General features: G+C 45.8%; 1 protein-coding gene across 1 annotated transcript in view; it reads left to right on the top strand.

Moving 5' to 3' along the window:
• The window catches only part of TMEM132D (transmembrane protein 132D), an 839,174-nt gene that overhangs the window by 802,024 nt on the left and 11,867 nt on the right, over window positions 1-25,283 (top strand). Inside the window, 1 exon segment of the mRNA XM_073021227.1 lies at window positions 23,950-24,155. Coding sequence (XP_072877328.1) covers window positions 23,950-24,155 — 206 coding nt within the window.

The raw sequence follows: 25,283 nt of genomic DNA, 5'->3' as shown, positions 1-25,283 counted from the left end.
CTGTGTTATTCACAACTTGTAAATGTCCCATCAAACTAGAAGGGAAGCTGTAGTTATCTGCACTGTAGTTTAACACACAGAACCATGAATTTTTCACAACTGTAAACTCAGGGTTAATCAGGGAATATTTTGTCTTTGTTATAACTTTATAGAGAGTTGTTCCCCACACTGGAAAATGTCTCCAGCACCTACTAAGTGTCAACCTACATTCAATCTGCAGCATTTACAATGACTGTAAAGAGGTGTTTTCTCATGTGGTCATGCTCAAATGGCACGTTGAAATATGTCTCATTAAATTACAAATGCATTTTTACTTGATTTGATATCCAGTTAGAGCGTTATATTAACCTTAGTAAAATTACCTTGTATGTACGTGACATTATCTGTGAATTCCATTTCAGCGTTTCAAAAAGGGAGCTTTAAAACATTCGTTAAGCAATGGAGATCTCATATCTGATAGGGCTGCGAACCACTGCTTTCAGAAACTTTCTGTTTGTTTTTCTCTTCTTACGGTTTCAGAAATTTGGTGCCATTTCATTGCTCCTATTAGAACTCTTCCACATGAATTCTCACTTTTATGCATTCATTCATCACCTCTTTCTTGTGTGCGTACTGTATGCCAGGCACTGTTCTAGATGATGCAGTAGACATCAAAACAGCTAAGGTCTTGCCTGCCATCTCAGTCAGTCAGGGTCAGTTAGGGGGTGCTGAGGTAACACAAACAGCACCAGAATCTCAGCATCCTTCCACAACATGCCTCTACTGTTCAGGCAAAGACAGCAGTGGTGACTGTCCAGGGCAGGCATTCCCCGTGCAGTGATGGTTCAGCATCCCAGATGGCCTTCATGTTGAGGCACCTACATCGTGGGCCTCCTGGGTAGGAGAAGGAGACAAGAAGAGTGTGCACTGACTCTTAAATGTTTCCAATCAGAGGTGACATCCATCACTTCTACTCCCACATCACTGGCCAGAGCACGCCACGTGCCCATACCACACGTAAGGAGGCAGAGCATGCCCTCCTCCAATATGTCCAAGAAGGCAAGAGAAGTGGGAGGAGATCTGTGTCTGGTCATTCTCAACCTTCTCCCAAGCCCAAAGACATCTTTCAGGTATGGTGACTGCACCTGATAATGGCAGTTTCCATTGTATTCATCAGAGTATAACCAAGAGACAGAATCTTCATCAGTCATTTGTACAGAGAGATTTTAGCATAAAGGTGGTTAACTAGGCCAGGTGTGGTGGCTCCCACCTGTAATCCCAGCACTTTGGGAGGCCGAAGTGGGCAGATCACAAGGTCAGGAGGGGAAACAGAGGCCTGGGTGACACCCTGGAACTTGATGCATAAAACAGCCACCATCCCTGGTGCTGAAGGAACAAAGAAAAGGTTAGAATTATCCCAACCTGGAAGCTTATAGATGCCCTGTGGGTCTGGGAGCCCCCTCCGAGGAGAGCTTGCTGCTCAGCTGTTGCTGCTCCTCCACGTCTGGGCGTGGAAGCCAGGCCTCCGAGGTGGTGGCATGGGCTGGCTGATGGTATTGTCCGTGAGAGAGTGAAATGAGGCTGATTCTGCACGTGCTGGAGAAACTGTGAACTGGATCCAGTTGCTGCTGAGGAAAGGACCTGATGCTGTGGGGTGAAGCATTACTGTCCTAATGCTCATGGAAACAGCAAGAAGACAAGGAGCCCAGGAAGAAGAAGTGAAGGAGCAAATGCCTCCTCTTCCTCTAGCCTGAAGGCCTCTTAATTTCCCTTACTGGAAGAGCCTACAAGAAAACAGCTGGTAAATCAGACATATGCTGATTTTGGAGGGTCACAAAACAGAGCATGGAAAGGTGGATTTGGAGCCCGGAGATAATAACGGCCTTCCACGATGTTTACTTTTGTAAATGTGCCGATATGTATGCTTCCTGTGTCTCATTTCTACAAAACAAAATGCCGTAATTGTTGTTGGCCTATGCTGCCACACTCTGCTTACGGTTACCCTAAATGTGCTGGGAAATGCAGCCTCTGTCTTCCCAAGACCATCGCCTTGATTCTGCAAAAGTTTCAAGGGCTGTAAATAGGAAAGTGACATTTGGGCCAAATATGAAGCATGTATTAACTTCATCTTCACTTTTACAGCTGGTTCAGTGTCGAGAATATTTTATGATCCCAAAGAAAAGAAAAAGATCTTCAGTAGTTTTCAAAAGTGGATTGTGGGTTTTGTTTCCAAGGAGTATTAGGCTTAGAGAAAGTTTTAGCAAAAAGAGAAACAAAATTCAACACCTGGTAGCAGAAGAAACATCAGTCCATTTAGAGATTTTTTGAGGTTTCCAGTTTTTCCTTTTTATCTATATTTTTGTCCATACATGTGTGTATGTGTGTGCATGTGAGTGTGTGTGTGTGCGCGTGTGTGTGCATATGCAAGTGTGAGTGTGTGTGTGCATTGTGTGAGTACATGTGTATGCATGTGCCTGCATGTGTGTGTGCACGTGTGCGCATATGCCAATGTGTGAGTGTGTGTGCATGTGTGCATTGTGTGAGTACATGTGTGTGCATATGCCAGTGTGTGTGTGTGCATGTGTGCATTGTGTATGCATGAGCCTGCATGTGCTTGTGTGCATGTGTACATATGCAAATGCATGTGTGTTCATGTGTGTGTGCACATGTGTGTGCATGTGCATGTGTGTGATTAAAGGTAAGGGTGTTTTTCCAGCAGGCTCAGAAAGAGAAGAGTGAGTCTCTGCATATGCAAGACTCATTTGCCAGTTCACTGGCCTGATTCATGAATACAGCCTCTGTTTACTTTCCTTTGTGCTCCTTGGGGATGAGAAAGGTATCAAGAGCACAGAGGGAAATGGACTAAAAAATATCCAGGCAAGGGTCATCTCTGCCACGTTCTCCATCTCACTCCCCAGGTGTCTAGGTTGTCATGGACCTGGCTTGTTTCCATTTTCATTCCATTCCATGGAGAGAGAGAGACAGAGATAGAGAGAAAGAGAGAGAGAGAGAAAACAGCAGCTTTGAATCACAAATTTTATCATCTACACAGAGAAGCAGGGGATTATGAATCATGGAGTCCAAAAGACCGGTGGTTTCTCTATATTTTCAAAAATATTGTTTGCATCTAATTGTTTTTATTTATAGTCAGAAATACATCAAAGGACCTGGGTTGCTGTCAGCGTTTTTCCTCCTATTTTCCACGATTCCACTATCAGTACAAATGCCATTGTCCCTGGAATCTCACTGTCCTGATAAATTAACTGTCACAGCCTAGGTAGAAAAAATAAAAACAGCATGAGGTAATGAAACAAGCCACTACCTTGGAGTGAGAAAGCCTCCGCCAGAAAGCCCGCCTTCAAACCCCAGATCTGCAGCTTAGTAACTAAGCAACCTCGGGAAATGCAGAGTGTAGCTCTATGAGGAGTTTCAGTTTCCTCTTGTAGACAGTTCTCTAACCCGGAATGCTGGATGTGGAGCCAGCTGGGGTTGTTGATTCTCTCCTTGCTTGGTGCTCACATTTCCAGGGCTGCAAATTCAAGTGCTGGTAGCAAGACAAGAGGGAATTGTGGGGACACCAGTAACTGGAGACCAATGAGCTGGTCATACCAGCTACCAAGAGCCATGGTGGCACATTTCTTCCCAACTCTGCATTCGGTGACTTTGGATTGGCAGCATGAAATCACGAGTGTTTATACTACAGGAACTGGCAACAGGAATTGGCAAATCGACAAATGCTGAAAGCAAAGAAGCTGCACAGGGGCTGTTTGTTGGAGGCTCGGTCAGGATGAACCAATGGGCCATGGGCGCTGCAGAACTTAGATCTCTGCCACCGACTGCCACCACAGAGCTTAGATCCCTGCCATTGACTGGCACTGCAAAGCCTAGGCCCCTGCCATCAACTGGTGCCACAAAGGTTAGATCCCTGCCACCGACTAGCACTGCAGAGCTTAGATCCCTGCCACCGCCTGGTGCTGCAAAGCTTAGATCCCTGCCACCAACTGTGCTGCAGAGCTTTGATCCCTCCCACCGACTGCACTGCAGAGCTTAGATCCCTGCCATCAACTGGTGCCACAGAGCTTAGATCCCTGCCTCGACTGGCACTGCAGAACTTCAATCCCTGCCACCACCTGGTGTGGCAGAGCTTCAATCCCTGCCACCAACTGTGCTGCAAAGCTTAGATCCCTGCCACCAACTGGCACTGTGAAGCTTAGATTCCTGCCACTGACTGGCACTGCAAAGCTTCGATCCCTGCCACCGACTGCGCTTCTAAGCTTAAATCCCTGCCACCGACTGGCACTGCAAAACTTAGATCCCTGCCACCCACTGGTGCTGCAGAGCTTCGATCCCTGCCACCAGCCCCCAGACAGCTGTCATTTCCTCAGTGCCTCCCCCTAGGACTTGACCCTGAGCATCTGAATTCCATTTCATTTAGGCTTAATTTTAAATTGACCTTTATTCTTTGCATAAAAGGAAGTTACTGGCCAAGGGAGTCTTAGATGATAGTTTTCTTAACTAATGAGACTTTTTACATCAGGAGACCTTACAGAACCAGCAAGATGGCTTATCCAAGTCACTTAGCCTCAGCTGCCTCATCTGTAAGACATAGGCAATACCTTCATTCACTCAAGAAAAAAAATTATTGAGGCCTTATTATATGTCAAACATTGCTGGAAGATAGAATTGGGCGGGATGGTTTTTTAAAGTAACTTTGTCCTCAGAAAGACAGGAAGATAAGTTCTGCACATTCACTGCCATCCTCAGCTGACTGCACTGCATCAGTCAGACATAAAAACCCACGGCGGGGGCCGGGCGCGGTGGCTCAAGCCTGTAATCCCAGCACTTTGGGAGGCCGAGACGGGCGGATCACGAGGTCAGGAGATCGAGACCATCCTGGCTAACATGGTGAAACCCCGTCTCTACTAAAAAAAATACAAAAAACTAGCCGGGCGAGGTGGCGGACGCCTGTGGTCCCAGCTACTTGGGAGGCTGAGGCAGGAGAATGGCGTAAACCCGGGAGGCGGAGCTTGCAGTGAGCTGAGATCCGGCCACTACACTCCAGCCTGGGTGACAGAGCGAGACTCCGTCTCAAAAAAAAAAAAAAAAAAAAAAAAACCCACGGCGGGGATTCTCTGAACTGACCTCAGATCACCATGAGGCACAGCCTGTCAGCCAACCCATCACCCTCTCGGACTCTCTCCAAGTCTTCTGCAACTTGCTGGGGTCACCTTGACTTTCAGTGACCTAATTAAAGTGGGTTTGGCCATGCACAGTGGCTCACACCTGTAATCCCAGCACTTGGGGAGGCCAAGGCAGGTGGATCACCTGAGGTCAGGAGTTACCAGCCTGGCTAACATGGTGAAACCCCGTCTCTACTAAAATTACAAAAAATTAGCCAGGGGTAGTGGTAGGTGCCTGTAATTCCAGATACTCAGGAGGCTGAGGCAGGAGAATTGCTTGAACCCGAGAGGTGGAGATTGCAGTGAGCCAAGATTGTGCCACAGCACTCCAGCCTGGGTGACAGAACGAGACTCTGTCTCAAAATAATAATAATAATAATAATAATAATAATAATAATAATAATAATAAAATTAAATAGAAAACAAAGTGGGTTTCACTCCCACTTTTAATGGAATGCAACATCTGTCCTTTCCAGTATATTGCAGATTTCTGCCAAGGTGGGACTGAACATAGAAGAAGGTTTCCTGCCCTGCGTCTGCTGAGAATTCCTGTGTTCCTACATTTTCCCACAGACCACATAGAGCCACCGGGAGCTGGAACTGTGCTGATGTTCAACACGGTCGCCCGTGTGAGCGGTAGCTGTTCTTGGTGGACTGAAGGGTCCACTTGTGGCTCCTCAATCTGGCCTGGGCTTCCCATGACTCACAGGCTGGCTTCTGTGAGGGGGCGTCTGAAGGGCTAGCATTCCGGGAGCATAGGTAGAAGTTTTTTCAGGACCTGGCACGAGAAAGCTCAGACTTCTGTCAAATTCTATTGGCCGAGTGCAGGGGTCCAAAGGAAAATTTCTGCTTTGCCCACTGAAGTTTTGCTGAAAAAATCAACTCAAAAAAGGCAGGTTAATAGGAGAAAATGGCATAAAAATTAATTAGCGTGCATGGAGAGAAAATCGCAGAGTGGTTACCCCCGACCTGACACAGTAAGGCGTACAGACAGTTATACACCCTTCTTCTTAGGGGAAAGGAAGATGGGAGAATGTGGATGATTTTAGAAAGGTAGTAAATGGTTTTTAGAGAAATTCAATGGGCTTGAGGAATGTACAGTGACCTGGGGCATAGTCTGTCGGACTTGCACAGCAGGAAATGCTTTTTTTTTTTTTAATATATGTTAAGTTCTAGGGTACATGTGCATAACGTATAGGTTTGTTACATATGTATACTTGTGCCATGTTGGTGTGCTGCACCCATCAACTCATCAGCACCCATCAACTCATCATTTACATTAGGTATAACTCCCAATGCAATCCCTTCCCCCCTCCCCTCCCCATGATAGGCCCCGGTGTGTGATGTTCCCCTTCCCGAGTCCAAGTGATCTCATTGTTCAGTTCCCACCTATGAATGAGAACATGCGGGGTTTGGTTTTCTGTTCTTGCGATAGTTTGCTGAGAATGATGGTTTCCAGCTGCATCCATGTCCCTACAAAGGACACAAACTCATCCTTTTTTATGGCTGCATAGTATTCCATGGTGTATATGTGCCACATTTTCTTAATCCAGTCTGTCACTGATGGACATTTGGGTTGATTCCAAGTCTTTGCTATTGTGAATAGTGCCACAATAAACATACGTATGCATGTGTCTTTATAGCAGCATGATTTATAATCATTTGGGTATATACCCAGTAATGGGATGGCTGGGTCATATGGTACTTCTAGTTCTAGATCCTTGAGGAATCGTCATACTGTTTTCCATAATGGTTGAACTAGTTTACAATCCCACCAACAGTTTAAAAATGTTCCTATTTCTCCACATCTTCTCCAGCACCTGTTGTTTCCTGACTTTTTAATGATGCCATTCTAACTGGTGTGAGATGGTATCTCATTGTGGTTTTGATTTGCATTTCTCTGATGGCCAGTGATGATGAGCATTTTTTCATGTGTCTGTGGGCTGTATGAATGTCCTCTTTTGAGAAATGTCTGTTCATATCCTTTGCCCACTTTTTGATGGGGTTGTTTGATTTTTCTTGTAAATTTGTTTGAGTTCTTTGTAGGTTCTGGATATTAGCCCTTTGATGAGTAGATTGCAAAAATTTTCTCCCATTCTGTAGGTTGCCTGTTCACTCTGATGGTAGTTTCTTTTGCTGTGCAGAAGCTCTTTAGTTTAATTAGATCCCATTTGTCAATTTTGGTTTTTGTTGCTGTTGCTTTTGGTGTTTTAGATGTGAAGTCCTTGCCCATGACTATGTCCTGAATGGTATTACCTAGGTTTTCTTCTAGGGTTTTTATGGTATTAGGTCTAACATTTAAGTCTCTAATCCATCTTGAATTAATTTTTGTATAAGGAGTAAGGAAAGGATCCAGTTTCAGCTTTCTACTTATGGCTAGCCAATTTTCCCGGCACCATTTATTAAATAGGGAATCCTTTCCCCATTTCTTGTTTTTCTCAGGTTTGTCAAAGATCAGATGGCTGTAGATGTGTCGTATTATTACTGAGGACTCTGTTCTGTTCCATTGGTCTATATCTCTGTTTTGGTACCAGTACCATGCTGTTTTGGTTCCTGTAGCCTTGTAGTATAGTTTGAAGTCAGGTAGCATGATGCCTCCAGCTTTGATCTTTTGACTTAGAATTGTCTTGGAGGTGCGGGCTGTTTTTTGGTTCCATATGAACTTTAAAGCAGTTTTTTCCTATTCTGTGAAGAAAGTCATTGGTGGCTTGATGGGGATGGCATTGAATCTATAAATTGCCTTGGGCAGTATGGCCATTTTCACGATATTGATTCTTCCTATCCATGAGCATGGTATGTTCTTCCATTTATTTGTGTCCTCTTTTATTTCACTCAGCAGTGGTTTGTAGTTCTCCTTGAAGAGGTCCTTTACATCCCTTGTAAGTTGGATTCCTAAGTATTTTATTCTCTTTGAAGCAATTGTGAATGGAAGTTCATTCCTGATTTGGCTCTCTGTTTGTCTGTTACTGGTGTATAAGAATGCTTGTGATTTTTGCACATTAATTTTGTATCCTGAGACTTTGCTGAAGTTTCTTATCAGCTTAAGGAGGTTTTGGGCTGAGACAATGGGGCTTTCTAAATATACAATAATGTCATCCGCAAACAGGGACAATTTGACTTCTTCTTTTCCTAACTGAATACCCTTTATTTCTTTCTCTTGCCTGATTGCCCTAGCCAGAACTTCTAACACTATGTTGAATAGGAGTGGTGAGAGAGGGCATCCCTGTCTTGTGCCAGTTTTCAAAGGGAATTTTTCCAGTTTTTGCCCATTCAGTATGATATTGGCTGTGGGTTTGTCATAAATAGCTCTTATGATTTTGAGATATGTTCCATCAATACCGAATTTATTGAGCGTTTTTAGCATGAAGGGCTGTTGAATTTTGTCAAAGGCCTTTTCTGCATCTATTGAGATAATCATGTGGTTTCTGTCTTTGGTTCTGTTTATATGCTGGATTACGTTTATTGATTTGCGTATGTTGAACCAGCCTTGCATCCCAGGGATGAAGCCCACTTGATCATGGTGGATAAGCTTTTTGATGGGCTGCTGGATCCGGTTTGCCAGTATTTTATTGAGGATTTTTGCATCGATGTTCATCAGAGATATTGGTCTAAAATTCTCTTTTTTTGTTGTGTCTCTGCCAGGCTTTGGTATCAGGATGATGTTGGCCTCATAAAATGAGTTAGGGAGGATTCCCTCTTTTTCTATTGATTGGAATAGTTTCAGAAGGAATGGTACCAGCTCGTCCTTGTACCTCTGGTAGAATTCAGCTGTGAATCCATCTGGTCCTGGACTTTTTTTGGTTGGTAGGCTATTAATTATTGCCTCAATTTCAGAGCCTGCTATTGGTCTATTCAGGGATTCAGCTTCTTCCTGGTTTAGTCTTGGGAGAGTGTAAGTGTCCCGGAAATTATCCATTTCTTCTAGATTTTCTAGTTTATTTGCGTAGAGGTGTTTATAGTATTCTCTGATGGTAGTTTGTATTTCTGTGGGGTCGGTGGTGATATCCCCTTTATCATTTTTTATTGCGTCTATTTGATTCTTCTCTCTTTTCTTCTTTATTAGTCTTGCTAGTGGTCTATCAATTTTGTTGATCTTTTCAAAAAACCAACTCCTGGATTCATTGATTCTTTGGAGGGCTTTTTGTGTCTCTATCTCCTTCAGTTCTGCTCTGATCTTAGTTATTTCTTGCCTTCTGCTAGCTTTTGAATGTGTTTGCTCTTGCTTCTCTAGTTCTTTTAATTGTGATGTTAGAGTGTCAATTTTTCCAGCTTTCTCTTGTGGGCATTTAGTGCTATAAATTTCCCTCTACACACTGCTTTAAATGTGTCCCAGAGATTCTGGTATGTTGTATCTTTGTTCTCATTGGTTTCAAAGAACATCTTTATTTCTGCCTTCATTTCGTTATGTACCCAGTAATCATTCAGGAGCAGGTTATTCAGTTTCCATGTAGTTGAGCGGTTTTGATTGAGTTTCTTAGTCCTGAGTTCTAGTTTGATTGCACTGTGGTCTGAGAGACAGTTTGTTATAATTTGTATTCTTGTGCATTTGCTGAGGAGTGCTTTACTTCCAATTACGTGGTCAATTTTGGAATAAGTGTGATGTGGTGCTGAGAAGAATGTATATTCTGTTGATTTGGGGTGGAGAGTTCTGTAGATGTCTATTAGGTCTGCTTGCTGCAGAGATGAGTTCAATTCCTGGATATCCTTGTTAACTTTCTGTCTTGTTGATCTGTCTAATGTTGACAGTGGGGTGTTGAAGTCTCCCATTATTATTGTATGGGAGTCTAAGTCTCTTTGTAAGTCTCTAAGGACTTGCTTTATGAATCTGGGTGCTCCTGTATTGGGTGCATATATATTTAGGATAGTTAGCTCTTCCTGTTGAATTGATCCCTTTACCATTATGTAATGGCCTTCTTTGTCTCTTTTGATCTTTGATGATCTTTGATCTCTGATAAAGTCTGTTTTATCAGAGACTAGCATTGCAACCCCTGCTTTTTTTTGTTCTCCATTTGCTTGGTAGATCTTCCTCCATCCCTTTATTTTGAGCCTATGCATGTGTCTGCATGTGAGATGGGTCTCCTGAATACAGCAGACTGATGAGTCTTGACTCTTTATCCAGTTTGCCAGTCTGTGTCTTTTAATTGGAGCATTTAGTCCATTTACATTTAAGGTTAATATTGTTATGTGTGAACTTGATCCTGCCATTATGATATTAACTGGTTATTTTGCTCGTTAGTTGATGCAGTTTCTTCCTAGCCTCGGTGGTCTTTACATTTTGGCATGTTTTTGCAATGGCTGGTACCGGTTGTTCCTTTCCATGTTTAGTGCTTCCTTCAGGGTCTCTTGTAAGGCAGGCCTAGTGGTGACAAAATCTCTAAGCATTTGCTTATCTGTAAAGGATTTTATTTCTCCTTCACTTATGAAACTTAGTTTGGCTGGATATGAAATTCTAGGTTTAAAATTCTTTTCTTTAAGAATGTTGAATATTGGCCCCCACTCTCTTCTGGGTTGTAGAGTTTCTGCCGAGAGATCTGCTGTTAGTCTGATGGGCTTCCCTTTGTGGGTAACCCGACCTTTCTCTCTGGCTGCCCTTAAGATTTTTTTCTTCATTTCAACTTTGGTGAATCTGGCAATTATGTGTCTCGGAGTTGCTCTTCTCGAGGAGTATCTCTGTGGCATTCTCTGAATTTGAACGTTGGCCTGCCCTACTAGGTTGGGGAAGTTCTCCTGGATGATATCCTGAAGAGTGTTTTCCAACTTGGTTCCATTTTCCTCATCACTTTCAGGCACCCCAATCAGACGTAGATTTGGTCTTTTTACATAATCCCATACTTCTTGCAGGCTTTGCTCATTTCTTTTTCTTCTTTTTTCTTTAGATTTCTCTTCCGGCTTCATTTCATTCATTTGATCCTCAATCGCTGATACTCTTTCTTCCAGTTGATCGAGTCGGTTACTGAAGCTTGTGCATTTGTCACTTATTTCTCGTGTCATGGTTTTCATCTCTGTCCATTCGTTTATGGCCTTCTCTGCATTAATTATTCTGGTTATCAATTCTTCCACTCTTTTTTCAAGATTTTTAGTTTCTTTGCGCTGGGTACGTAATTCCTCCTTTAGCTCTGAGAAGTTTGATGGAAGCTTTCTTCTCTCATCTCATCAAAGTCATTCTCTGTCCAGCTTTGATCCGTTGCTGGCAATGAGCTGCGTTCCTTTGGAGGGGGAGATGCGCTCTTATTTTTTGAATTTCCAGCTTTTCTGCCCTGCTTTTTCCCCATCTTTGTGGTTTTATCTGCCTCTGGTCTTTGATGATGGTGACGTACTCATGGGGTTTTGGTGTGGGTGTTCTTCCTGTTTGTTAGTTTTCCTTCTAACCATCAGGACCCTCAACTGTAGGTCTGTTGGAGATTGCTTGAGGTCCACTCCAGACCCTGTTTCCCTGGGTGTCAGCAGCAGAGGCTGCAGAAGATAGAATACTGCTGAACAGCGAGTGTACCTGTCTGATTCTTGCTATGGAAGCTTCCTCTCAGGGGTGTACTCCACCATGTGAGGTGTGGGGTGTCGGTCTGCCCCTAGTGGAGGATGTCTCCCAGTTAGGCTGCTCAGGGGTCAGGGACCCACTTGAGCAGGCAGTCTGTCCGTTCTCAGATCTTAACCTCTGTATTGGGAGATCCACCCCTCTCTTCAAAGCTGTCAGACAGAGTTGCTTGCATCTGCAGAGGTTTCTGCTGCTTTTTGTTGTTGTTGTTGTTGTTTAGCTGTGCCCTGTCCCCAGAGGTGGAGTCTACAGAGACTGGCAGGCCTCCTTGAGCTGCTGTGAGCTCCACCCAGTTCGATCTTCCCAGGGCTTTTTTTACCTACTTAAGCCTCAGCAATGGCGGGCGCCCCTCCCCCAGCCTCGCTGCTGCCTTGCAGTTAGATGGCAGACTGCTGTGCTAGCAATGAGGACGGCTCTGTGGGCGTGGGATCCTCCCGGCCAGGTGTGGGATATAATCTCCTGGTGTGCCCGTTTGCTTAAAGCACAGTATTGGGGTTGGAGTTACCCGATTTTCCAGGTGTTGTGTGTCTCTGTTCCCCTGGCTAGGAAAAGGGATTCCCTTCCCCCTTGCACTTCCCAGGCAAGGCAATGCCTCGCCCTGCTTCAGCTCTCGCTGGTCGGGCTGCAACAGCTGACCAGCACCGATTGTCCGGCTGTGAGATGAACCCAGTACCTCAGTTGATAATGCAGAAATCACCTGTCTTCTGTGTCGCTCGCGCTGGGAGCTGGAGACTGGAGCTGTTCCTATTCGGCCATCTTGCTCCGCCCCTCAGGAAATGCTTTGTGACAAAAGTCTGTGCAGCTGTGTTCACAGATTTCCATCTTTCTTCCTGCAATATGAATTCAGTAGATAAAAACTCAGGGAAAGCACCAGAGGCTATTATTTTCTTCCTGTGGGGTGCAGACTTTAGGCAGAAAAGGGAACATCAGAGAACTTTATCCTGTGCTTTAAGGGAGACAGAGGATTGAGAGAGGGTAGGAGGGTGATGGTTGGAAGGTCAGAGAGACCTTGAGGCTGCTTCTTCAGTTCAGCATGTCAAGGGAGCATATTTTGAGATGTCAGTTTCTGAGCCCCAAAGCAGGCAACTCCCTAAGGCCAGCCCAGATTCAAGGCGAGGGCATTAGACTCCACCTCTTCCGTGGGATGTAATAAGGTCACTTTGGGGAGGACGTGAGCAGGCAGGAGAGACTGTTGTGGCCATCTTTGGAAAATGCAGTCTGCCACGTACGTTCACCTCCCAGAGTCTCAACGTTCTTTATCCAGAAGAAAAGGAGATGTAATAACACCAACCTCACAGGGCTGCTGTGAAGAATAGTGGAATTAGTGGAATTAAAATACTGCTTTATCTTATCGTAAGACTCGCTTCTTGGTAGAGACCCTAGAAAAACAGGCATCTGTGCACAGTAGGTAGGCACAAGGACATTTGTCACACTGCATGGTTTGAAAAAGCAAAATACATGAGAATGCAAGCTCCGTGATCCATTTCATCATCATCGGTACTACCATTTTTACGAATTTTGATGCCCAGTTATTCCAGCACCACTTACTGAAAAGGCTGTCAAAAGACTTTGGCTCCATTGAGTTGCCGTTACTCCTTTGTCAAAGGTCAGTTGACTACATTTATGCAGGTCTGTTTCTGGGCTCTCTTTTCTGCCTTATTCATCAATTTATCTGTTCTTTCAGCAATACCACATTGTCTTGGCTATTACGGCTTTCCAGGCGGTCTTGAACTTGAGTCATGTCAGTCCTCTGATATTATTCTTCTGGGTTGCATCCTCACAAAAACTAACTGAAAGTGGGCCACAGAACTGAATGTAAAAATGCAAAAACGATAAAATTCCTAGAAAATAACATAGGAGAAAGTCTAGATATCATCGTGTTTGGTGATGACTTTTCAGATACAACACCAAAGGTGCAATCCATGAAACAAAGAATTGATCACCTGGAGTTTATTAAAATTAAACATATGCAGTTTTTGTTTGCAATACAAGCTTTCAACTTGAGGGAAATCAGAATGTCACTGAAAAATATGTGTTTTTGCCATAAGAATTATGTTGAGTTAAAGGGAATTAACAAGAAACAAAGGTAGGAGAAGTTCTCTCTACCCTCTCCTTTTATACCTAAATGGACGATATAAACTCTCCTTTACTGGAGATAATGCTAGACGATGATTAGCCCAGAGTTGACACAGAAAAAATCTGCAAACAAACCTTTCTCCATTAGTTTCCCCCAAATATTTACCTTTCTGTAGTTTCTCAATCATCAGAGGCCCAAGGCTATTTCCTTTCTCCTGTCATTTCTCTATAAAATTGTTGTTATTTGTGGAAGATGCTACATACACTCGAATTTTAGTCATCTCTTGGAGTTCCTCATTCCTAAGTTTCTTCCATGGATATAGGTGATGTAAGTGTTCATAAATTTTTATGTTTGTTTTTTTAAGAAAGAAAAAGAAAAATACAGAAGCATGTCCATTCATTTACAGAGTCCCCTCATCTGTCTAACAGAGAGTCATAAAAGCTGTGTCATGGGGCTTGAATGAATACATTTACAAACAGGACTGAGAATAGTGGTTCTCAACTGGGGGTGCTCTTGCTGCCCAGGGGTTCTTTAGCAATGTCTGGAGACACTGTTGGTCATCACCGCTGGAGAGAGGGATGCTACTGGCATCAGGAGGTGGAGGCCAGGGGTGCCATTCAGCAGCTTACACTGCCCCTGACAGCCTCCTACAGCAAAGAACTCTCCAGCCCCAAATGTGGACAGGGCAGGGGCAGAGAAATGCTGGCCAGGACCAGTGCCTGGAACATGGCAAGAGCGACTTGGTTGGATTATTTTTAAAATGATTTCCTATCAGACTGCTCATCAGTGACTGTGAGAAGACAACTGAGATCTTATGACCCAGGCCACATGCTGGACAGTTTTGAGGACAAAGAAAAGAGAACATTCACTGAATGCATTATTTCCTCTGACCCAGGAAGGGACTGAAAGTGGAAATTTGAGGTTGTGTAGAAATGTTCTGTTTTCATTTTAAAATAACAGAGCTTCCTGGGAATTTGAATTTCTGATTTTAGAAGAAAATAGGCTATAGAATATAGACTATATACGGAATCTTCTGGTATAAATGATTCCAGAAACACCAGAATATCCCCGTTCCGTGTCATTACTAAGAGGTCCACTGTGGCTGACAGGGAAAGAGACTCAGACTTTCTTCCGGAAAGCACTGTCGCTTAGCCTCAAGGAGTGCTGGTAGCAGCGCTTAGCTGCTTGGGGGTTCCTGTGTGTTGAGCTGAGTCCTGCTCTTTTTCGGGTAGCCCCAGCTATTAACAAAGATGGTCGTGGTTCAAGGGTCTGACCACTTTCACCAAAGTGGGGCTCCTGCCCATGCACGCAGTCTTTGCTCCAGACCCCTCCGGTGAGCTGGCAGAAATGTTATTGAGTCTTCCTCTTGATCCAAGAGCTCCCGCTGCCTTCCTGGGTCCTTCCCTTCCTCCTTCACAGATATTACGGCCTAATGGGCCTTCTGTCTCAGCCTCTGCTCCCCAGAGACCTCACGATCGCACTGTGGCATGCGAGGGATATGAGGGCCAACTCTGGACCCGGAACGGCTTGGATTCCAATCCCAGACCCAAGGCATCCTAATTGTGTGAACTTTAGCAAGTCACCTAATCTCCTCGTGCCTCAATTTCTCATCTGCACAATGGGGATTGTGGTAATGCCTACCTTGCTGGGTTATTGTCAAAATCAAACAACTCAGTGCATGTGCACAGCTGGGAAGGCTGTCAGGTAGACGGTTGTCCTCGATGGCAGGTTTAACACCTCTGATCTAAGAAGCTCCCACTGCACGCTGGCTCTCCCCTGAGTTTCCAGCTAGCCTCCTCTCCATGCAATGCAGGCTGGCAACTTCCTCCTGGAATAGGAAAGCAGGCTGTAGGGACTGAACGGCTGACTATATTTGTCTGCACAGTTGCTTGCAGTTTCCTAGGGTTCCCATAAAAAAAAAATACCAAGGAGCAGGTGGCTTACACAACAGAGCTTCATTTTCTCACAGTTGCAGATGCTGGAAGTCAGAGATCAGGTGTCTGCAGGTTTGGTGTCTCCCTGGCCTGTGGGTGGTTGCTTCTCACTGTGTTCCCCCATAACCGTTCCCCTGTGCATCCCTGGTGCCTCTCTGCCCTGAGTGCCCTGATGCCCCAATCTCTTCTTCTTAAAAGGAAACCAGGCCGAGCGCAGTGGCTCACACCTGTAATCCCAGCACTTTGGGAGGCCAAGGCAGGCAGATCACCTGAGGTCAGGAGTTTGAGACCAGCCTGGCCAACGTGGCAAAACCCTGTCTCTACTAAAAATACAAAAATTAGCCGGGCATGGTGATGCTCACCTGTAGTTCCAGCTACTTGGGAGGTTGAGGCAGGAGAATCACTTGAACCCGGGAGGCGGAGGTTGCAGTGAGCCAAGATTGCATCACTTCACTCCAACCTGGGTGACAGAGTGAGACTCTGTCTCGAAGAAAAAAGGACAGCAGGCATATTGTGTTAGGGGCCCATGTTAGTGACCTCATTTTTACTTAACCACCCCTATAAAGACCCTGCCTCCAAATACAGTCAGATTCATTGGAATTTAGGGAGGGAACCAAATTCAGCCCACAATAGGCTCAAGTCGCCTCTTTTTCCCTCTGCACATGGAGCATCCCTGCTGACCCGCAGCCCATCTGCGGCATGTCCCTGCTCCCAGCTGCAGCATGTCCTCCTCCGGGGCGTCCATTTAAAACTGTGTCCAGCGTGTCCTCCTCCGGGGCGTCCATTTAAAACTGTGTCCAGCGTGTCCTCCTCCAGGGCGTCCATTTAAAACCACGTCCAGCATGTCCTCCAGGGCGTCCATTTAAAACTGTGTCCAGCATGTCCTCCTCCAGGGCGTCCATTTAAAACCATGTCCAGCATGTCCTCCAGGGCATCCATTTAAAACTGTGTCCACTGTGTCCTCCAGCGCGCCCATTTAAAACTGTGTCCAGCGTGTCCTCCTCCAGGGAATCCATTTAAAACCATGTCCAGCATGTCCTCCAGCGCGCCCATTTAAAACTGTGTCCAGCGTGTCCTCCTCCAGGGAATCCATTTAAAACCATGTCCAGCATGTCCTCCAGGGCGTCCATTTAAAACTGTGTCCAGCGTGTCCTCCAGGGCGTCCATTTAAAACTGTGTCCACTGTGTCCTCCAGGGCATCCATTTAAAACCACGTCCAGCATGTCCTCCTCCAGGGCATCCATTTAAAACTGTGTCCACTGTGTCCTCCAGGGCATCCATTTAAAACCACGTCCAGCATGTCTTACTCCAGGGCATCCATTTAAAACTGTGTCCACTGTGTCCTCCAGGGTGCCTATTGAAAACTGTGTCCACTGTGTCCTCCAGGGCGTCCATTTAAAACTGTGTCCACTGTGTCCTCCAGGGCATCCATTTAAAACCACGTCCAGCATGTCCTCCTCCAGGGCATCCATTTAAAACTGTGTCCACTGTGTCCTCCAGGGCGCCTATTGAAAACTGTGTCCACTGTGTCCTCCAGGGCGTCCATTTAAAACTGTGTCCAGCGTGTCCTCCTCCGGGGCATCCATTTAAAACCATATCCAGCATGTCCTCCAGGGCATCCATTTAAAACTGTGTCCACTGTGTCCTCCAGGGCATCCATTTAAAACTGTGTCCACTGTGTCCTCCAGGGCATCCATTTAAAACTGTGTCCACTGTGTCCTCCAGGGCATCCATTTAAAACTGTGTCCAGTGTGTCCTCCAGGGCATCCATTTAAAACTGTGTCCAGCGTGTCCTCCAGGGCATCCATTTAAAACTGTGTCCAGTGTGTCCTCCAGGGCGTCCATTTAAAACTGTGTCCAGTGTGTCCTCCGGGGCGTCCATTTAAAACTGTGTCCAGTGTGTCCTCCGGGGCGTCCATTTAAAACTGTGTCCAGCATGGCCTCCAGGGCATCCATTTAAAACTGTGTCCACTGTGTCCTCCAGGGCGTCCATTTAAAACTGTGTCCACTGTGTCCTCCGGGGCGTCCATTTAAAACTGTGTCCACTGTGTCCTCCAGGGCGTCCATTTAAAACTGTGTCCACTGTGTCCTCCAGGGTGTCCATTTAAAACTGTGTCCACTGTGTCCTCCAGGGCGTCCATTTAAAACTGTGTCCAGCGTGTCCTACAGGGCATCCATTTAAAACTGTGTCCAGTGTGTCCTCCAGGGCGTCCATTTAAAACTGTGTCCAGCGTGTCCTCCAGGGCATCCATTTAAAACTTGCTTATCTCTTGGCAGAAAAGTGTGTGTTGTTCATTAACAGATATACCTGAGTTAGGGAAAGTTGTTTTCCAATAAATAGCCTAGTATAATGAGCTAAAGTTCTCCTCTGATTAATTAGCCCAGTGTGGCACTGGCTACAGGACACTGAGCTTCAATTTTCTTATCTGGAAAATAGGGGTAAGGGTACCAGTCTAATAGGTATGTTGTGAGGATTAAGTGGAATAAGTTATCGACACTCAGTACAGTACCTTGCATGTAGCAAACAATGAATATTAGTCACTACTATTATTGTTACCACTATTATTAATGTTATCTTTTTTTTTTGAGGCACAGTTTCACTCTTGTTGCCCAGGCTGGAGTGCAATGACACGAGTCTCAGCTCACTGCAACCTCCGCCTACTGAGTTCAAGCGATTCTCCTGCCTTAGCCTCCCAAGTAGCTGGGATTACAGGCGCCGCCACCACAACCGGCTAATTTTTTTGTATTTTTAGTAGATAGGGGGTTTCACCATGTTGGCCAGGCTGGTCACAAATTCCTGACCTCAGGTGATCCACATCTTTAATCCAAGATTGAGACTAAGTACAAAAAGGCACTACCTAACTTGGAAATTGGATGCAAGAATTCCCGTAGGATGTCTACTCCTGCCAAGTTTGAGGGGGAAAAAAATACAGAATTTCAACATCCGTAGCTTTAGCTCTTGAAAAAAAAAAACGGAAAGAGAGAAATATTAGAAGAACATAAATTTAACCAAGAATGTTGGTGATATTTAAATAAGATTTAAATTCATACAGCATTTAAACAGAAAAGAAGGAAATGGCATTAAATTCACATAAGTGCCGGATTATGCACACTAGAGCCAGAAATATTAACTGTATCCCCATAACGGAACAGTGCGACTGGCTGGAAATGGATTATGAAAGAAGTTCAAGAATTTTAATAGATCATCCCTTCAAACCATCAGCATTGTAAAGTGGTAGTTAATAAATTATATGACATGTACAGTTAGTCATATTTTAACAAGAAGTAATGAACAGGTCTTGCCGGCTCACCTAGACCGTTACATTTCTCCAGTTCATCTCCCAGAGGGGAAGTTTGGAATGTCTAGCAATCTAATACAATGAACAGAGCTATGAAGGGAAGGATGGATGTCAGAATATGTTGGAAGAAGTTCTGCTCCATCCAGCTATTGCAGGAACACATCTCAGGTTCTCTCTCCAGACCAGGATGGAGTTGGGGCCAGGTCCACTGATGGGGGACTAGGCTTGTGTCTTTCTAAGCTCACCTAGGCTCAGGAACCTGGGTCCCAAGAGCCTAGGTGAGCTTAGGTAAGGTCTCCAGAGCCCAGGTGAGGATAGGTAAGGTCCCCAGAGCCTAGGTGAGGATAGGTAAGGTCCCCAGAGCCCAGGTGAGGATAGGTAAGGTCCCCAGAGCCCAGGTGAGGATAGGTAAGGTCCCCAGAGCCTAGGTGAGGATAGGTAAGGTCCCTAGAGCCCAGGTGAGCATAGGTAAGGTTCCCAGAGCCCAGGTGAGCTTAGGTAAGGTCTCCAGAGCCCAGGTGAGGATAGGTAAGGTCCCCAGAGCCCAGGTGAGCATAGGTAAGGTCTTCAGAGACCAGCCTGATGGAGAATCATAACGGCATCTTCAGTTGTGTTCATTAGACAATGACATTCTATTTTTGCCTAAGAGATGCACAGGAATTTTCTTCCCTCTCATAAAACAATGTGCTCTTTCTGAATTATCTTGGAAACACACGGCTCCCTCCCTTTCTGTTTTCTCCACTTTTGGGTGGAGACATGACTCGAGAGAAACATTTCTCTAGTAGAAGAGTGGTGAGATAGACCATAAATAAAGCTGGTCAACTCTGGAGTCAAAAAGACCCTGTGGGGTAGGAAGGACTGGAACCCTCAGCACCGCTCTGCCCCATCAGGGCCAAGTCAGATTGGAGGCTCCATTTCACCAGTGTCTGAATTCTCAAGCGATGCTAGAAATCTAAATTTCTAAGGTGAAATCATAAAAGTTTTGAATGTTGACTCAATTTTCTCCATTCTGCAACCTGTTTTATTGTCTTTTTTTTTCTTTCTTTTTGAGACAGGGTCTCACTCTGTCACCTTCCCAGGCTGGAGTGCAATGGCACCATCTTGGCCCACTGCAACTTCCACCTCCCGGGTTAAAGCAATTCTCCTGCCTCAGCCTTCCGAGTAGCTAGGACTACAGGTGCATGCCACCATGCCTGGCTAATTTTTTTAATATTTTTAGTAGAGACGGGGTTTTGCCATGTTGGCCAAGTTGGTCTCAAACTCCTGACCTCAGGTGATCCTTCCTCTTCGGCCTCCCAAAGTGCTGGGATTATAGGTGTGAGCCTGCGCCCAGCCCTTTTCTTTCTTTTGAGAAGTCAGCTCACCTATGAAGATTCAGTCTGAGTTAGAAATGGAGGACTTGGGAGAGAACAAGCCTCCTATTAAAGACACCCTGGGCCCTGAAGCAAGGAGAACTGTGGCCCGGCCGCAGAGGGTTGGCCACCGGAGCTCGTGCCATTCAGTTTTTTAATCAGATTTAAGGACTTTTGCTGGTGGCAGATACTGAAGACACAAGCAGCTCCCACTCATAACCGGACCTGGGCCCATGTTTCTCCTCAGCGCCACATGTCCCCCTCTAAGCTTAACCAGCAAGGCCCCGGTCAGGGAGGACACCCCGGTCAGGGAGGACGCCCCGGTCAGGAAGGACGCCCCGGTCAGGGAGGACGCCTCGGTCAGGGAGGACACCCCGGTCAGGGAGGACACCCCGGTCAGGGAAGACACCTTGGTCAGGGAGGACGCCTCCATCAGGGAAGACACCCCGGTCAGAGAGGACACCCCGGTCAGGGAGGACGCCCGGGTCAGGGAGGACACCCCGGTCAGGACACCCCAGTCAGGGAGGATTATCCAGTGCTCTGGGGTGTGTCCTCCACTCCCTCCTGGAATTCGTTTTCTGCAGCTGTGGTAACAAATCATCACACCACAAACCCAGCAGCTTTGTGAGACAATGGACACCCATGTATTCTCTTCCAGTTCTGAAGGTCGAAAGTCTCAAATCAGCTTCACTGGGCCGACATCAAGGTGTTGGTAGGGCTGCCCTCCCTCCGGAGGTTCTAGTGGGGAACATGCTTCCTTGCATTTTCCAGCCCCCAGAGCTGCCTCCTTCCTTCCTTGGTCTCTGCCTCCATCTTCCAGCGTCTTGTTTCTGTGGTCACAGGACCTGCTTCTCCCACTGCAGTCAAATCTCTCCCTGCCTCCCTCTTATAAGCACAGTCAGCTCCACTTAGGGCCCACCCAAGTAATCTAGGATGCTCTCCCTATCTCAAGACCCTTAATTTAAATACTGGTAACAGCCAAGACATGGAAACAACCTAAGTGTCTCTCAGTGAATGAACGGATAAAGCAAATGTGGTGTCTATACACGGTGGAATACTATTCAGCCTTAAAATAGAAGAAAATCTTAGCATTTGCAACAATGTGGATGAACCTGGAGGACATGATGCTAAGTGAACTAGAACAGACACAGAAGGGCAGATCCTGCATGATATTGCTTATATGTGGGGAAAAGCCCAACTCATAGAAAGAGTCGAATGGGGGTTTCCAGGAGCTGGGAAGTGGGGGAAATGAAGAGAGGTTGGTCAAAGGACAGAAAGTTTCAGTTATGCTGGTGAATACATGATGGGGTCCTAATGTATAGCATGACTACTCTAGTTAATAATACCATATGGTAGACTTAGGATTTGCAAAGGCAGTGGGTCTTCCATGTTCTCACACTTACACACTGTTGATGGGAATATAACATAGTATGGAAAATTAATTATGGAAAACAGTATGGAGAATTCTCAAGGAACTAAAATTCTCTACAGCAATCCCACTACCAGTATCTACCCAAAGGAAAAAAGATCAGTACATTGAGAAAACACCTGCACTCATAATTTAGACACACACTACATTTTCATAACATTTATATACAATGTACATAAATATATAATTCACATTTATGTACAATGTATATAATACTATATATAAACATACTATATATTGTATATATAATATAGTAATTTTGTATATAATATAATTTTGTATTACATATATGTTATATATTGTGCATTATATTGTGTATATATAATACAATAAATATACAACATACTATATATACAATATATTTATATGGAATAAAATATTTTTCAGTTATAAAGAAGAATGAAGTCACCTCTTTTGCAGCAACATGAATGGAACTAGAAGTCATTATTTTAAGTGAATCAACCCAAAAGCAGAAAGTCAAATACCACATGTTCTCACTTACAAGTGGGAGCTAAATACAGTGGACACATGGACAAAGAGCGTGGAATAATAGACACTGGATGTTCAGAAGGGTTGGAGGCTAGGAGAGGTTGAGGAATGAGAAATTGCTTAATGGGTGCAGTGTACATTATTTGGGTGATGTTTACACTAGAAGCCTGGATTTCACCACTGTGCAATATATCCATGTGATAAAACTCCATGTGTACCTCCTAAATATATACAAATTTTAAGAAATATCTTACACACACACACACGTGACTATGTGAGGTGATGGATGTGTGAGCTAACTTGATTTGTAATTATTTCACAGTATACATGTGTATCAGAACATCATGTGGTACACCCTAGATTGATGCAGTTTTGTCTGCCAAGTACTTATTTGCCAATAAAGCTGGGAGGGGAAAAGATGCTTAATTTGGTCACACCCACAAAGTCCCTTTTGATGAGTAAGATAACGTTTACAGATTCCAAGGATGAGGATGTGGATATCTTTGGGAGCTATGATTTAGGCTCCCACACTCCCCCAAAGACATGTCCCAGTTCTTGTTTAGGATGAAAACTAAAGGACTCATTGCCTTCCCCCACGAAAGCTAAGAGACAAGACAAGAGAACAAAGTCCTTCCATTGAACTTGGTTCTTGTAAGGCAAGATGGCATGAGGGAGCCATCTTGCACCAGGCAGAAGTTGAGAGCCTGGGCTTTGGGGCCAGACTCCCAGGGCTGAATCCTAGCTCTGCCCTTCCTGGTAGAGGAACATAGGCAGGCTCCCCCGCTCCCGGCTTCCTCATCTGGAATGTGAGAATGGCAGTGGTGCCGAGCGCTGTGGTTGTTCTGAGGATGAAACGAATCCACGTTTGGATTCCCTGAAAAGCGGAATCTGTGATGTGCCCTTCAGAGTAGGCGGTTTATTTGGGGAATGATCTCTGGATGCAGAATGAGGGAATGAGCAGCAAGACAGGACACATTTCGGAAAACCAGCAGGAGGGGCATCACTGAGCTAGCGCGCGTGGTGAGAGACTTCTGTGGAACCCCATGGAGCCCCTCTAGGGAACTCTGCAGAATCCACCCCGTGCCTGCGGGGGGGAAAGTGGTCTGCGCATGCTCTGTTGAGGACGTTCTCAGGATACACCGGCGTGGGAGTGAAGAGCGTAGGAGCGGAAGAGGAGGGGCCAAGCAAGGTCGGCTTCCGGTGCAGCACAGTCAGCTCCCTGAGCAGCTCTTAAGAGTGAGCTGTGCTGTGTGTGGGTCCCTCCTTGAGGCAAACAGCCTGGGCTTCTCACCCTCCCAGGTAGTCACTGGGCAGAGAAGCGGGGTGAGCAGGACATAACTCCCAGGTAACTCTGAGGGACACAGCTCCACTCACCTAAGGGCAGTCTGCTATGGAAGATGTGGCAGGAGCTGTCGGCAACACACACGCAGCCCCTGGGGAGGAGTCCACCAAGCTAGCCACAGGGACCCCAGGAAGACTGGGTACTCAGAGAGCACCTATCATAACCGCGTCTGCTATACTCAAAAGCAACAGCCAATATCTGCTTCATACCAGGACCTCCTCCCCATAGTAAGTGACCTCTACCAGCCAGGGTGCTTCCCTTTCCTCCTCCTTGGGCCATGCAATGGGATGAAAGCTCACCTTCCCCTCCCCTTCTCTCTCTCTCACCTCTTCACAGGTTTCTGACAGATGTGACTACGTCTTTGTCAATGGGAAGGAAATGAAAGGCAAGGTGAACGTGATGGTGAACTTCACCTACCAGCACCTGAGCAGCCCCCTGGAGATGACAGTGTGGGTGCCCCGACTTCCGCTGCAGATAGAGGTCTCAGACACCGAGCTCAATCAGATCAAGGGCTGGCGAGTGCCCATCGTCTCCAGCAGGAGGTGGGTGTGCCCCTCAAACTCCATGACAGACTAAGAAGGAAGTGTACAGGGTGGCAAATCCGGGCATGACTGGGTCTGAGGATGCATGTGGTACCCTAAGGACCAACTCTCCCTCCACCGCTCAGCTTTGATTTGCTCTGTGTTGGCTTCATTCTCTATCAGTGTTTTTTGGGAGGTTCCAGGCTTTCATCCTCTCTTCTCTGCAACTCCAGCAGGAAGTGCCTCCTCTCCTTCCCACTAGTTCCAGCAAAGTCCTGGATTTAAGTCTTATCCTCACTGGGATTTTGTGGCCTCCCTTATCTAGTTACTGTAGCCAAGGCCCTGGAACACACTGAGTGGCTGGACTCCCCCAACTAGAGCCAGAGGAGCTAGTCGAAGAGGTGCACTAAGGCTGAATGAATGGACAAATTCTAGGAGGAGGGAAAATTGATGCTGGAAAGAAGAAGGCAGCAGATGTTCCCTGGAAGGACATCTGACAGGGTCAGCCTGACCTGAGCTGCCTCTCTGTGCTCCAGTCCAGAAGCTCTGAGCTCTCTGCCTTGGTGAAATGAGGTCTGACGCTTGTCCACTGAGTGTCTGATACATTACTCCAATGGTGCTTGGTAGAGCCCCAGGAGTCTCCACCATCTACCATCGGGAACCACGTGAGTACCATGTAAAGACAGTGGTAGGAGCTCAGGCTCTTCACTCACAGACTTTGTCATCTCAGAGAAACCGTGTATAAGAATTCAGGTATAACGACATGTTGCTAAAAGTATATGCGTTATGAGACAAGGAAATATGCCTGGAGTCTGTGTACTCGGCAGGGGGTGGAGAATTGGTGCTCATCTGAGGGATAACTTATATTCCCTCCCTTGCAAGCTCATTCCTTTGGTCCCATGACCCCTGGGAGAGGGGATGCTTCAAGGACGAAGGCTGTGGGTCTCAGGGACAGTTGGGAGCTGGCTTCAGCAATGATTCTTTCTCAGTCGCTGGGGTTTCTGGTGTTGAGTTGAGGGCGTGGATTAGAGGGTGACGGTTGGTGCTGCAGAGGGAAGAAACTGTAGGGGAAGATTCACCAGGGACCTGGTTGAGTCTCACCACAGCACATCCCACACGCTGTCACAGCTGCCTGGTTCAGACATGGCA

Source organism: Chlorocebus sabaeus, chromosome 11 (assembly GCF_047675955.1).
Source record: "Chlorocebus sabaeus isolate Y175 chromosome 11, mChlSab1.0.hap1, whole genome shotgun sequence".
NCBI lineage: Eukaryota > Metazoa > Chordata > Mammalia > Primates > Cercopithecidae > Chlorocebus > Chlorocebus sabaeus.
This window is presented reverse-complemented; position numbering and strand designations above follow the sequence as displayed.